Source organism: Mytilus edulis, chromosome 5, assembly GCF_963676685.1.
Source record: "Mytilus edulis chromosome 5, xbMytEdul2.2, whole genome shotgun sequence".
Classification (NCBI taxonomy): domain Eukaryota; kingdom Metazoa; phylum Mollusca; class Bivalvia; order Mytilida; family Mytilidae; genus Mytilus; species Mytilus edulis.
The window spans coordinates 88,168,868-88,182,844 of record NC_092348.1 but is presented as its reverse complement, the minus strand read 5'-3'; the positions used below and the strand labels follow the sequence as shown (position 1 = coordinate 88,182,844).

Below are 13,977 nucleotides of genomic sequence, written 5' to 3'. Positions count from 1 at the left end.
GTGGTCATAAACCTTGTGTCAAAATTTCATAGATTTCTATTAACTTAAACTAAAGTTATAGTGCGAAAACCAAGAAAATGCTTATTTGGGCCCTTTTTGGCCCCTAATTCCTAAAATGTTGGGACCAAAACTCCCAAAATCAATACCAACCTTCCTTTTGTGGTCATAAACCTTGTGTAAAAATTTCATAGATTTCCATTCACTTTTACTTAAGTTAGAGTGCGAAAACTAAAAGTATTCGGACGCCGGCGGACGACGACGACGACGACAACGACGACGACGCTGACGCCAACGTGATAGCAATATACGACGAAAAATTTTTCAAATTTTGCGGTCGTATAAAAAAACGTCAAATCATCACTTTATCCTAATTTTATCATCAATAACAATTTGTAACTATTTGGCACTGGAACATGATTTATTCATCTCTTTTCAAATTATTGCTTGCACAGAATTTTAAAACTATTCTGAACAATAAATTAACAAATGCTTGAATTATTTTTTCTAGCATGTAACAAATTTTTTTAAAACAGATTAATAAATCAAAATTCTAGCATAAACATATAATCAATTTTCGTAGCTGATATTTTCAGTTTAGTTTGTCGAGTCATATTTGCTGTTGTTGGTTTTTTTTGCAGTTTATTAACATTTTTAGTGTTTTCTTTTATAATGAATAATTTTTTTCCGGTTAACATTTTTTATGTACTGTGACCAAAGTGGAAATGAATACACCATTTAAACTAATACTTCATTTTATCCTTCCAATACTTTTTAAACACAACTACAGGAATAGATAAGTAACACGAGTAAAGATTTAAGTCCAGAATAGTCCAGTATATACATATACATAGTGTATAAAGTGAATAAAAGTAGTATATATATAAAAAAACATGATATAAATCATCAAAAACAATTATTGCACATGAACAGTTTCAGCAGATTTTGTACAGCACCACAAACTATTGTGCTCAAAATTTACATGGTTATTAACCTAAAATATTTATAAACATATTTAAGTCAAAAAACAGCACTTGTGGTAAAAAATAAAATAGAAACAAAATGGAAAAGTTTTGAATTAAGCATTTAAAATTAAGCGCTCACTACACCTAAACTCTGCATAGTCTTTTATCTTACAACATTGTAAAATTTGATTTTTATGATTTAAGTTCAAATACTGGTATGTTTTGATTTGATGAAGAAGAGTTCAGTTTTTGTTGAGCGTTGAACTATCAAAATAAAATCTTAATTACAGTTTTTTGGCATGGGAAATATCTTTGGAACAGACTGAATGTGTGTTTTATATAATATTTACATTTCATATTGCCAAAAAAAATCACAACTATTTAAAAAACACCCTAATGTCTTATACCATTATTACATCACTTTCAAAATCAGTTGGTTTTTCTTCATTAGATTCTTCAGAAACACTCTCATCAGATGATCTTTTAGAATCTCCATTTTCAGTCGGCTTTTTGGCCTCATTTTCATCTTTACTTTCTTCATTGTTGACCTCTTCCTTTATGCTGGTTCTCAAAGTAACATCTTTCTTTTCATCACCACCAGCATTTTCTCCATTTTCTTCATTTTTATCTTCCACAATTTTCTTCAAATCTTGAACTAAATCGTCCGTTTCTGTAAGATCACCAGATGACTTAGAAGGCTGAAGTGTCTGTTCCAAAACTTTTTCATTTTTACTCTGAGTAAACATAGATACAGGTCTACTAGAATTCCGGTCTGCAACAAAATACAATAAAATTTATATTAAAATATTTTCTTGAAATTATTTTAGCCAGGGCTGTCTTTCAAGATCAATATGTATTTGTTTATTAAATAGAAACAAGAGTGCAAACAATGAAACTTAATATCTGTTTTACTAATCATAATTGAATAAGTGTTGAAAAAAGGTTTAACTACAAGTATCACATAAACTGAACATTATCAATGATCCATGTAAATAAGGTAAGACTAAGATGAATCCTGCAAGATGTACACTTAACAATCATTCCATACACCACATATAGTTGACCTGTCTCTTGAAATATCTGAGAAATAGACTTAAATATGAAAAAAAACTTAATATTGACTTATGAACAAGAAAATGAGGTCACGGTCAGATGAAGGCTGTATGATGGACATGCCCACACTAATGATACATTTACAGGAAGGTGCTGAGTAATGAATCTGAAAATGCATTACATACAGCAGGATAATGAATTACACAGAACTCAGATCTGAAGTTCTTAGAAAAATGTGACGGAAATTTCTCAGAATGTACAGATAAGGATAAAACAGATATCCTTAAATAAAGGAAATCAGGCACTGGTTTTGACACTTATCAATTACATACTAGTACTGTAAAGCAGAAATTTTCGTGGAGGATTTAATTTCGTTTATTTCGTGGAAAGAATATATCATTATCCATGAAATTAGCCCCCCACCCCCACCCCCCATGAAAAATTTAACCTCCATATAATACCACTTACATTTAAGGAAACCACAAAATTAAATCCCCATGAAATCTTATAGAGAGACAAAACCACGAAATTTTAACCCCACGAATATTAATGTTTCTACAGTAATGCACATGTGTCATCTATTTTACAAGCTATGGTTATAACTGAAAGATGTAATCACTCTTTTTGAATATCAAGATTTTATAACACTAGGACTTCTGACTATGACAATAATAACTTTTGTTATTTTGGCATCAAACATTTTTTTCTCTAGTGATGTCAAATTTTAACTAGAATGTTTGTGATGACCAAATGGAATTCAACGCTACTGTCTGAAATAATTCATGCAAATAAGCAACCTTCTTTCAAACTTAGCAAGCGTTCAAAGATTTAAAGAAAACTGAATCCCTTTCATAAGCAAAGCAATCTTTTCAACAGAAGTCCTACTCCCTTCTTCTTGTTTTGCTTTACTAGCATAGGATATTAAACCACATATTCAAAATCACTACAACTACTTGTTTAACACTTACAGTAAAACGTGCAAATTATATTCTCCATTTGTGGAGGTCTATAGGAAAAATTTATGTACTGTAAATTCAAATATTATTTTGTAATTTTTTTTTCCCTGATTCTTGAAGAATAAACATAATTGTGAGATTAATTATTGTGATTTCAGGTAATCTGCACACAGATACGTGTACACACAGATACGTGTACACACAGATACGTGTATTGACTAGAATTGGAAATTTTTGCAAGTTTGCATTATTGTCAAAATTAGCATTTATAAAAATGTGGCAATAAATTGTGAATTTACAGTAAAAAACAAGGAACGATATTTGGAAAGATAATCATTGATAACTTACTTAAATAGGTCCAAACACTTCTATCATTCAGTTTTATTAGACTGAGTGATAAAGTATAATTATATATATTACAATGCATATTGTGTTATATAACATTTGAATACATTATTATAGTCTTATTTTAATAATTACAGTTTTGAAACCAATTTTGGTAGATTTTTCTGAAAAGTAACTATACTTAGCCAAGAAATGTTAAATTGACTGCTGTGAATTCATTCTTATTCCTGGGATACCATTTCAGTGGATTTCCAAGGTTCAATGAAGAACAAATTGCATTTAGGCTTGAATGCAGAATTTGGCATAACAAAAAAATCCAATATCCAGGAAAATTTAGTGAATCATCACCATTATTAACAAATATTGAATCTCTTAATATTTGACATAGTCATTTACTGAAATTGTGTATTTTTATATCAACCAGATTTTCTTAATCAACTTTTAGACAATATAGGGTTTCTAATTTTTGTCTTTATACGATTATGTAGGAATAAAATTCTGAAGTATATAAGATTCAATCACATGTTAAGATCAAAATGAAAATTCTTAACATTTCCAACAACAATATAATTTTCAATAATGTAATTCTCCAATTCTATACTAAAACTGATAACAAGAACATATAAAGTGATATAACATCCAACATAATAATAACAGGAAAGTTCATTTTATCTATTGTCAGATGAGCTATCAACTAAATACTTTAAAATGCATATAACACAACTCCCAGGAATCTCTTTGTCATAATTTCTGGACAATTTTTTATGAAAATGAGTGATTTTTGTAAAAATTAAATTTTTTTTTTTTAAAAAGTCTAAATGTGAATTTGAGTATTTTTGCACATCATGCTTTCTCAATTATAACACCAAATATAAAAATTTTAATCAGGAAATGATTTGGTAAACAGAACAAGTTATAGTTCTTGTTAAAACAGTGCCATCTATGTTTGGCTTACTAACATTGTTATAAAAAAGAATTGATTCATTTTATTTATTAACATTGTTATAACAAACAATGTGAACAATAAATAAACCGAATCAAATCTTTAAATTATCTAAATTTACCAATTGTCCAGAAGGTTTGACAAACAATGGGACATTTGTGAAGTGAAGGAAGTATGTGCTCTATATTAAACAAGATTCCAATTTTCATCCAGCAAAATTCTTACACATAAAACTGATGCAATCTCAAAACTTTCTGTAGGCTAAAAATAATCATAACAAGTTGAGGATTTGTTGAATAAAATGATCTATACTAGCATCAATATCGATTTATATTTTTGCTGATTTCAAATCCAGATATATGAAGAGTTCACTTCTATAATTTATTATTCCTGATAAAAAGCTATATTTTATTATATAGTAAGTTAAATCTTATTATGTTTTTAAAACATATAGTTAACCTCTGAAACATTGCATTGTTCCCCTAAAACAAACTCCAACCATGTAAAAGAAATGCAGAATATGACCTTTTAACTTTCAGAGGTGTAAAACAAAATGATTAATTTCTTCTTAAGATATTGATTTTGTGATGAACAATGTGAAAACATGTGATCAATTTTAATATTAGTAGCTCCTAGCCTTATTCAAGCTAGGTAGTATGATTGTTTCAATTGAATTCAAAGTACTGTCATACTGATTACTTGCAAATCCAACAAAGTAAAGATAAACAAGAATATATGTACTTAGGACAACGTGCCCTGAACACACTATCATGTATCAATGTTTAGTGAACTATAAAAATTTGGAATAAAATTCTAAAAGTTGACCTAACAATGTTCATGTGTACTAAGTTTCAAGTTGATGTCATCACGACTTCATGCTAAAATACCTTAAACCAACACTTTTACCTGAGAAAGCAGTTAGTACTGATTTCAATAAAATTTGGATTAAATCTAAAAATTCATAATATGAAAGCTTTCAAAACTGTTCAAAAACAGTAAAAAATGTTTGCTTATTTCAAATTGAGTATTTTCAGGTCAGTATTTCAAAGTCAATGTGAGCTTTGACCACCATCTGATTTACTCAATCAATATCTAAATAAAAAATTGTAAGGGTTCCTGGAACCCAGTGTCTTGCCTACTTTTGCTATTAATCACAGGCTCTTGTGATGAACTGTTGAACTTTTGAGAACCAATGATCAGAATAATAAAAAAAAAATAGAAAAAAGTGTTCCTTAAGAAAATACTCAAAATTTCAAAGTGGATTTGCAAGTAAAAACCATGACTAAGCATTTTAAAGTCAATTTTTTTAGTTACAGCTATTTTCTTGCTTGACAAAAGACTCGGGTAAAACAATGAATAATGCTTGAACATTCCAGTTACCCTAAATCATAATGATCAAGTGGTCAAGATTTCCTTTTAAAGGCTCCAAACCTATCTCTTAGCACTGGAACAAATAAGTTTAAAACAATCAAATATTGCCTGACTTTTAATAGCTTAAAACTTTTTTTTTTAATCACTAAAAAAGTTAGCCATTCTGTTCTTTCCTAATACATGTAAACTGTTATCTTTTACATTAAAAAAACAAAATGTTCTATTAAATCCATGAGATGAATGTTTGAATGTGAATATGAAATAATGAAAAAGATATGCAACCACACAACAAAGTTACAACACAGGTCCTCAATTTTAGGGGGGAAAAATTCAAATAAAGACGTTTTCCCTCATTTTTGTTCAGAATATAATAACAAAAAATTGCAATTTTAGATTTCCATGAAAGCCATGTTGGAGTAGTTTTACAAGAATTAGTCCTGACCATTTTGACTTTACCTTGTTTGATAACTGGAGGTACATTTCTTGGTAGTGAAGCAGATTTACTATCTGTATTAGTTTTACTGCTATCTACTTTATCCTCTTGTAAGGCTGTAATATATAACATTTGTTAAACAATACACAGAAAATGTTGAATTAAACATTAGATTACCTCAACCTTTTTATATAATTCAGTTATTCTCATATTCTCAAGATGGAAAATGTGACCTATTCCAGCAGCACATCCAATTACCTTGTATAAAGGCAGTGCCCCCCCCCCCCCCCCCCCCCAAAAAAAAAAAAAACACACTGTTTTGTGAGTACCGGTACTTAAAACCCCTTTGTTATCAAACTGCTTCTATATATTGTTGGTCGGTAAAATTCTTTCCAAATAAACAAGTCAAGTTTTTCAATTACATAAAAGAGAGAAACAAAGATTCCACCACTGCAACAAGTGTGTTACTATATTTCTCCACATGAAACAGTTAAATTTTAAATTGAAAGTGCAGGGCTTGTCAACCTTTTAAATAATTAAAATTTAATTGTGTATAGTTATGAAATACTTCAATACATGTGTTATAGTAGTGGAATCTATTTCTCTTATTATTTTTATCCTTCCTTCTTCAAAGATTTGATGAAAGTTGCGTTCTTTATATGTTCTGTCTTCAGGCATGGTTGCTTTTCTTCAATATGTCACAATAGGAAATTCAGAAGAAACAAAGAAAATTTGATGTTATAATTAAATTTCAACCAATCATTTTCCGAGAAATTATTTCACTAGTGAGGAAAAATGTTTTTCTCGATCTGATCAAAAAATGTGAGAATAGCATAAAAATTTGAGAAAAACACATTAATTGACTAAAATTTTACAAAATGTGTTAGTAGATATAAACTGTATATCTAAATATTTCATGTATAGATTTACATTATGTGCATCTATAAATTATATACTTGTTTATAAGGTTAATACATATAAGAAACTATGTGTATAAAATTCAGGTTATGAAATAAATGGTAAACCTTACAATAAAACATGCACTTAGGCTTTATAATAAAGATATGACGGCTTATTAGTTTAAAATAGATGCTAAAAATTTAAATATTTTGGAGAAAGGGATAAGGAAAAGTGTTGACAGAAGTCAGATATTTATAAATGATGAAAAGATGACAGAAATCTAATCAAACAAGAATTTTCATCTTTAATAGTTAATTTCAAAAGTAGTTCTGTAATTCAAAGTTTTTTCATGCACAATATTTACTAAGTTTACATCCAAAAGAAAAGACCAAATTTAAGAAAATCTGAAAAATAGAATTGCATTGCTATCCTGGTTAGTTGTGCAATTTTATTACATTCTTGAAAAATGACAACCAAAGACAAGCAATTGAGTATTAGTAAGTAAAAGGTCACAATGGATATCTTGTGATCTTATTAAGGTATTATCTTTAACAAGCATTTCAAATTTTGTCAACATTTAGACTTCCATTACCAAAAAATTACCAAAAAATTACAGATTTTTAAAAATATTTAAAGAAAAAAAAAAATTAAGTATAATCAACTCTCTACAATTTCAGCTATGTGCTAAATCGAATGTAAACACATCTCCTTTGACTTTTTATGGTGAAAATAAATCTAAAATTTTCCAGTAAATTGGAATCAAAGATTTTAAATAGGTATGTAAACTTCTGGTTTGATAATTCTAATCAGATTTTTTTTTGCATAAGCAAGTTATTCCTTGAAATTAAAAACAGGCTTTTTAAAAAAAAATTATTGACACATGTTAGTGATTTTTTAAAATCTGCTAATCTATTGATTAAAAAAAGTTACTTGCTCTAGTTTTATCAGGTTCTCTTACACAAAATACACCCCCTCCCTCTTCCATCAACCCTGGGGTTATATAGAAATAACATGACATGTTTTTTATTCTAATTGTAAGAGGAAAGCTGTGATAGCAAACAAACTAAAGCCTATTTTTGAAAGCTTTGACAGAAAATAAACCTAGGAACTTCTGATACTTACAGGTATCACTTAAATCTACAGAATTTGTAAAAAAGACATTACAATATTTCAATTATTAAACACTTCTTTGGATATAAAACTGTTAGTTTTCTTTTTTTGTACTGTCGATTCAATTATTTTCGTTGCTACCAATTTTCATAGTTTAAGAAAAAGTTGTGGATATTTGATTTGGTTATTTTTCCTAAGTCTGCATATATAGCCTAAAGAAAATGTGTGATTCGTTTTACATTTTAATTTGAAATTCTTCTTCACCTCTGAAATTGAAGAAAATTGGTATCAAGAGAATAATAATGAATCCTCAGGTTTTTTTTTGTTATTTAATTAAACCTGCTGTTAAAAAAAAAAATCAAAACAACTTATTTGGGTTTTGGTGCTTGTGGTTATAAATACTTGCAGTGCACATATGACAAAGATTCTTATGGTGCATTCTGCTGTGGTATACTGCAGTGAATTATTTCAACTTTTGTTTTATCATCGGACATCATTCTGTTAAATCATTCAATAGTGTACTTTGACTTAATATGGCATCCATAAATCTGGTATTAACATAGGTTTAAGCAGTGGACTGGACTGTGGTTTGTTACAGGGTTTACAAAGGGCCTTGCTACTTACTGTCACTTTTGACATTTGCCCCAGGTTTTGGAAGAAGATTTGGACGTATTTTAAGAACTGGTCCAGAATTTTCTATCCCTCCATCTATAATGAGCCAATGTTAATTTAGCTTTTTAGAAAACATACATGTAACCATCTGAATGTGTAAAACATTACTGAATTATGAGGCAGCCATCTTTTTAACTCTCATATCACATTTTGGAATTACTAGACACAATACAATAATCTTATTGTTAAATCAAAATCCACATGATTTTCAAAGTATATTGACATGTTTTTCTTTTAAAAGGTTTCATTTAATAAGCAAATTAAGTCAACATCAGCATCCCATGAAAGTTACTCTCCAATTGGTATGCAAGATCATTCAATTAGTTTATTAAATATTCTGATATCTAGAAAACTTGTAATACATAGAATATGACCCCCGAGTCCATTTACTTTGTTGTCCAAAGTTTTGATGATGACTTTCAGGGATAGGGTGGGACCTGTGAGTGTAACTTACCATCACTCTGAGCACTCCCCCTAGGTCTGGGCGGTGGATTAGGGCGTGGTCTTAAAGCAGGTTTTGGAACTTTAGTTTCTCCATCTACAAGATATAATCATCTGAATATATGTCAAATACAATTTATAAGATTGTTGCCTTTAATTAAACGTCTTCCATAAACACTGTTTCTCCTTCCTAAAATGTAGATGTTTAGTGAAATGAAAGAATATGTATTTACATTACTAGAATACAATAATTCAAAGAACAGTTTCTAAAAAGATTTCTTCTACTGCAATTTACATGCTATTAATAAAAGAATGAAAATTTTAGAAAACATATGCACATAGATATGGAAAGTCAAACAAATATTTATTAAACACAATAAATACTATCATATCACATGCAATTAATTTTAAATGTTTTCCTGCTGTCATAAAATCATATTTGGGAAAAGTGTTGAGACTTTTAAACATGACTTTTTAATATCATGAATTTTATTTTGATTGTCTTTGATAAAGGATTTACCACAGGTGTCACATAAACTTAACATTGACAAATAAACCATGAAAACGAGGTCAAATTGAAATGAACCCTGATGACCTTACAATCATCAAAAACACTGAATGTAGCTGACCTTTTGCTTTTGTATTTAAGAAACTGACCTAATACAAAAACTATGTTAGAAGCACAGAAAGACTATCAAGTTGCAAGATAGTCCTAACTCTTTCGAGGGTATAAATTATCTTTGTTGGTCAAGAGTGATTTTAGGATAAAATTAAATTGCAACATATTATTTCAAATCTAATGTATTCTTTTAAAAACATTTAAGGGAATATTAAATTTATAAAATTGAATCCCTTATAAAATCCAATACAAATTCTATTAATAATATTACGGCTAATTTCCTACTGCATGTAAAGCAAGACTTTTGTTTGCTTGCTTGCTATGTGTGTATATTGTACAATTGTAATTGGGACAACATCCAATCAAATTTAAATATAATATATACAGGTTAAAATATGCCTAATACATATGGTTTGAAGATGTCAATGTTAATTACAAAGTTTGAATTAACATTTATAAAAACAGAGCAAGCAAGCCTACCAAAGTTTAACTTTACAAGCATTAGAAAATTAGCTGTAATCATTTTATATGTATAAGAATGGTGTGTCCCTTACCTTCCCCAGTAGCTGAAGTCCTTGAAGTAGCTGACGTTCTGTTACTTGCTGGACGAGGTGCTGGTTTTGGTCTGTTCTGGTCTTGTACCTGTTTCTGGTCGTGTACCAGCTTTAAGACAGATTTGGATTTGGGGTCGTTCTTTGTTTCTGAAGGTTTGGGTGATATGGTTGTGTCTATCTTTGGTGGCTTTACAGCTTCTTTTTCCTTATTCTCTTCACTTGGTGCTTTATCCTACAAAATATTTAATTTACCTTTAAAAGCATAATAAATCAATACTTGGTACTTTTCAATAAACTGGATATGGCTGTTTATCTTATATATGCTGTACTGTGATATTTCTCTGGTGTTGGTGCTAATTGTTGCAAAGTCATTACTAAAAATTTAATGCAAGATTTTTTTTCTTCTTCAAATTTTAGTCAATTTTACCAAATTTGAGCACTAGTTCTGCCCAGCTTACAAGTAAAAATAATAAATAAGCAAATATTTCTGCTTGCTTTTTTTTTGTTTAAGTTGAAAGAATTTACCACCCCCGTAACATCCAGACCTATACATTCAATTGGAATTCTTAATGCCTTTTTCATTTAACTACCATACTTCATAGTCTCAATGTTCGTTAAATTATGTTTCACAGTTTCTGTTCTGTTGTCTGTGTTTCCTAGACCTATACCTTCTAATGGAAGCCTTAACGCCTTGTTTTGATATTTTACTTACCATAGATTTTTCTGTTTTCTTGTCTTTGTCTAAGTTGGGCCAACATATCCCCACCCATAACTTATAGACATATACCTTCTAAAATGTCTAACGGAAGCCTCAATGCCTTGTTTTATTTTCTGTTCTTTTGTTTTTTTGTCAGTTGAGCCCATAACACCGAGACCTATACCTTCTAACATGTCTAATTAAAGCCTCAATGCCTAGTTTTATCATTTTACTTACCACAGATTTTCTGTTCTGTTGTTTCTTTTTCAGTTGAGCCAACATATCTCCACCCATGCCACCGAGACCTATTCCACCCATAGGAGGCCTCAAAGCCTTCTTTGGTTGTTTGTCTTCTTCTTTTTTCTCTGGTTCTGGTTCAGGTTTCTCTTCTATAAAATAATTTCATTCACTTATCACATCACAAAAAAATAATTTCAGTACATGTAAAATAAAAATATGCATTCAAGTAAAAAAATATATTATGATGTACCATCAGGTAAATGGTGGACATTGCATGACAAACAATTTGACAAGCAGACTCTATTGTTTGAAAAAATGTACCGTGGATTCATTTATTTTCGTGGGTATCAATTTTAGTGGAATGAGGAAAACTGACAGTTTTGTGAATATTCCAAGGTCTGTATATAAGCCAAGGAAAAATTTACAATTTGTTGAACATTTAAATTCGTGGTTAATCTGTACCCATGAAATCCACAAAAATTGGTATTTAACGAATATTTATGAATCCACAGTATTGTCTAACTTTCCAATATTTTACTATGTTGGTGTATATTCAAGAAAAAAAATCAAATTAAAATATCAGTATTAGCCAGATTAAAAAAACCCATCCAAAACCTCTTTGATGTGAAAATTCAAAAGGTTAACATTGTACCTTCTCCTATGTGTAAAATAATTATATTCTAAATCACCACTATTTTTTGTTATATGAAAAAATAAACCTTTAGGTTCCTCTTTCTCCACAGGCTCTTCCTTGACCTCTGGCTCCGTATTTTCTTTATTAGGTGTGTTTTCTTTAGTTTCTGATGGAGGGTCTTTCTCTACTTTAACATCTTCTTTCTTTTCAGGTTCTGCCTTCGTTTGCTTTGATCTTCCAAAAGGAAACTTACTAAACAAACTGGAACAAGATTCATTTAAAAGTAAATATCTCTCAAGAACTATTTTAGTTGCCTAGGAAACTGTGTTAATGGAAATGGGGTATTATTTGGAATTAGTGGGAGAAAGAAGACCATAAAATTGAGAATGTAAAAGGGAAATGTGTCAAAGATAACATCCCAAGGCCACAAATGGGTCTTCCAACACAGCGAGAAAATCCCGCACCCAGATGCGGGTTTCAGTTGGTCCCTAAACAAAAAAGTGTAACACCAATTTCCAAAACATAAAAATTAATTAAAATTTAAAAAGCACACAAGACAAAAAATGACAGAAGCTCTTGACTTGGCACAGGCGCAAAAATGTGGCGGGGTTTAACATGTTTAGTGAGATCTGAACCCCCCCCCCCATTACCTCTAGCCAGTGTAAAATAAACAAACACACTACTATACGCACAGTAAAATTCAGCTCAAAAGAAGTGTGAGTCAGATGTCAGAATAGGCTTTTCAGATGTATTTAATTTCCATTAAAGACATACAAAACTAAAGTTATGTTTAATTTAACTGGTTGATGCAAGTAATGTTTATATGCATAATATTGAAGAATGTAGGTAACATAGAATCCTTTCTTTAGGTTTTGAATTTAAGAAAGTGTTCATCTTTAAATTCATTAAAAAAATCATTTTCATTTCAGCTACAAGACAAACAACTTATGAAAAGTATCATAAAAGCTATTGTTAGTTATTAAAAGCAGCATATATATCAATATTAATGTAGCATTAAATTTTTAAGATAATGATCAATTATGCTTTTGACTAAATGGTAAAAACAAACAAACCTAGCACATGATTTTAAGAAATACGGTCTTCAATAATAAGCAAAACCCATACCACATAGTCAGCTTTAAAAAGTCACCGAAATGACAATTGTAAAAAAAAATCCAAATTCTTGTACAAAATATTGAACCAAAAACAAATATATAACATAGCAACAAACGACAACCACTGAAATACAGGCTCCTGACTTCAGACAGGATTCAATCAAGCAAATTTCAGATGTGCAAAATATTTACAAGGTATGAAATAAAAAATATAATTACGTCTTTGATTTTGCTTCTTTTGGTGGTGTTTCTTTATCTTTTTTTTCTTTGTTTCCAAACAAAGATCTTGCATCATTCTTACTATCAGTGCTTTTGTTCCGTCTATATTTAAATAAATGTTGGTTAAGAATCTGATTAGATACGAACCCTTGTCAAGACCATCAAGATATTATTGTAGGAAACATTTTTTGGAATAATTTGTAAACTTAAAACTGCTTTTCGTGGCTTTTTCAAATTCTGAATTAAATAGGAAATTCTTTATTATTAAAACATTCTAATTTGTGGATCTCCTCTATACCCTCAAAATCCACAAGAAATATAATTTACAAATAACAATGAATCAAAGCATTTCCTTTACCTTGATAATCTAGACAGGTAATACAAACAGTGACAAGACAACCTGCATTTTATCATGTTACTTTTATTTTATAGCTACAATAAAAATATGTATGAAGAAGATGAAGTTGACTTGATGAACAATCTTATGATTTCAGGGCTGTTTTCAAAATAAATACTGGCATCGCAAATTCAAAAACTAAAATTTCTATATGATCCCCTTCAATGAATATCTATTAGAAAACATTATAGTCAGTGCATGTAAATTTTTTGGTAAAAATTGTATTAACTATTTTGATCGTGTGTTTCAAACCTTTAATACATGGTTTAGATAGAAATTTTGATTACTTCTTATTTATGATTTAAAATATACGAAG

General features: G+C 29.6%; 1 protein-coding gene across 4 annotated transcripts in view; it reads right to left on the bottom strand.

Moving 5' to 3' along the window:
* LOC139524733 (F-actin-uncapping protein LRRC16A-like) overlaps positions 1-13,977 on the bottom strand; it is a 75,511-nt gene that overhangs the window by 4,618 nt on the left and 56,916 nt on the right. The window contains exons 34-41 of one of the 4 annotated variants that reach the window (XM_071319777.1): positions 13,265-13,366; positions 12,016-12,191; positions 11,294-11,445; positions 10,360-10,591; positions 9,200-9,283; positions 8,698-8,781; positions 6,087-6,179; positions 309-1,734 (exon numbers count right to left, since the gene is read on the bottom strand). In XM_071319777.1, the coding sequence (XP_071175878.1) occupies positions 1,364-1,734; positions 6,087-6,179; positions 8,698-8,781; positions 9,200-9,283; positions 10,360-10,591; positions 11,294-11,445; positions 12,016-12,191; positions 13,265-13,366 (1,294 nt within the window). In that variant the 3' untranslated portion in view covers positions 309-1,363. Of the gene's footprint in view, positions 1-308; positions 1,735-5,566; positions 5,704-6,086; positions 6,180-8,697; positions 8,782-9,199; positions 9,284-10,359; positions 10,592-11,293; positions 11,446-12,015; positions 12,192-13,264; positions 13,367-13,977 lie in introns of those variants that run through there. The other 3 variants (XM_071319778.1, XM_071319781.1, XM_071319779.1) reach the window with 3 other exon arrangements.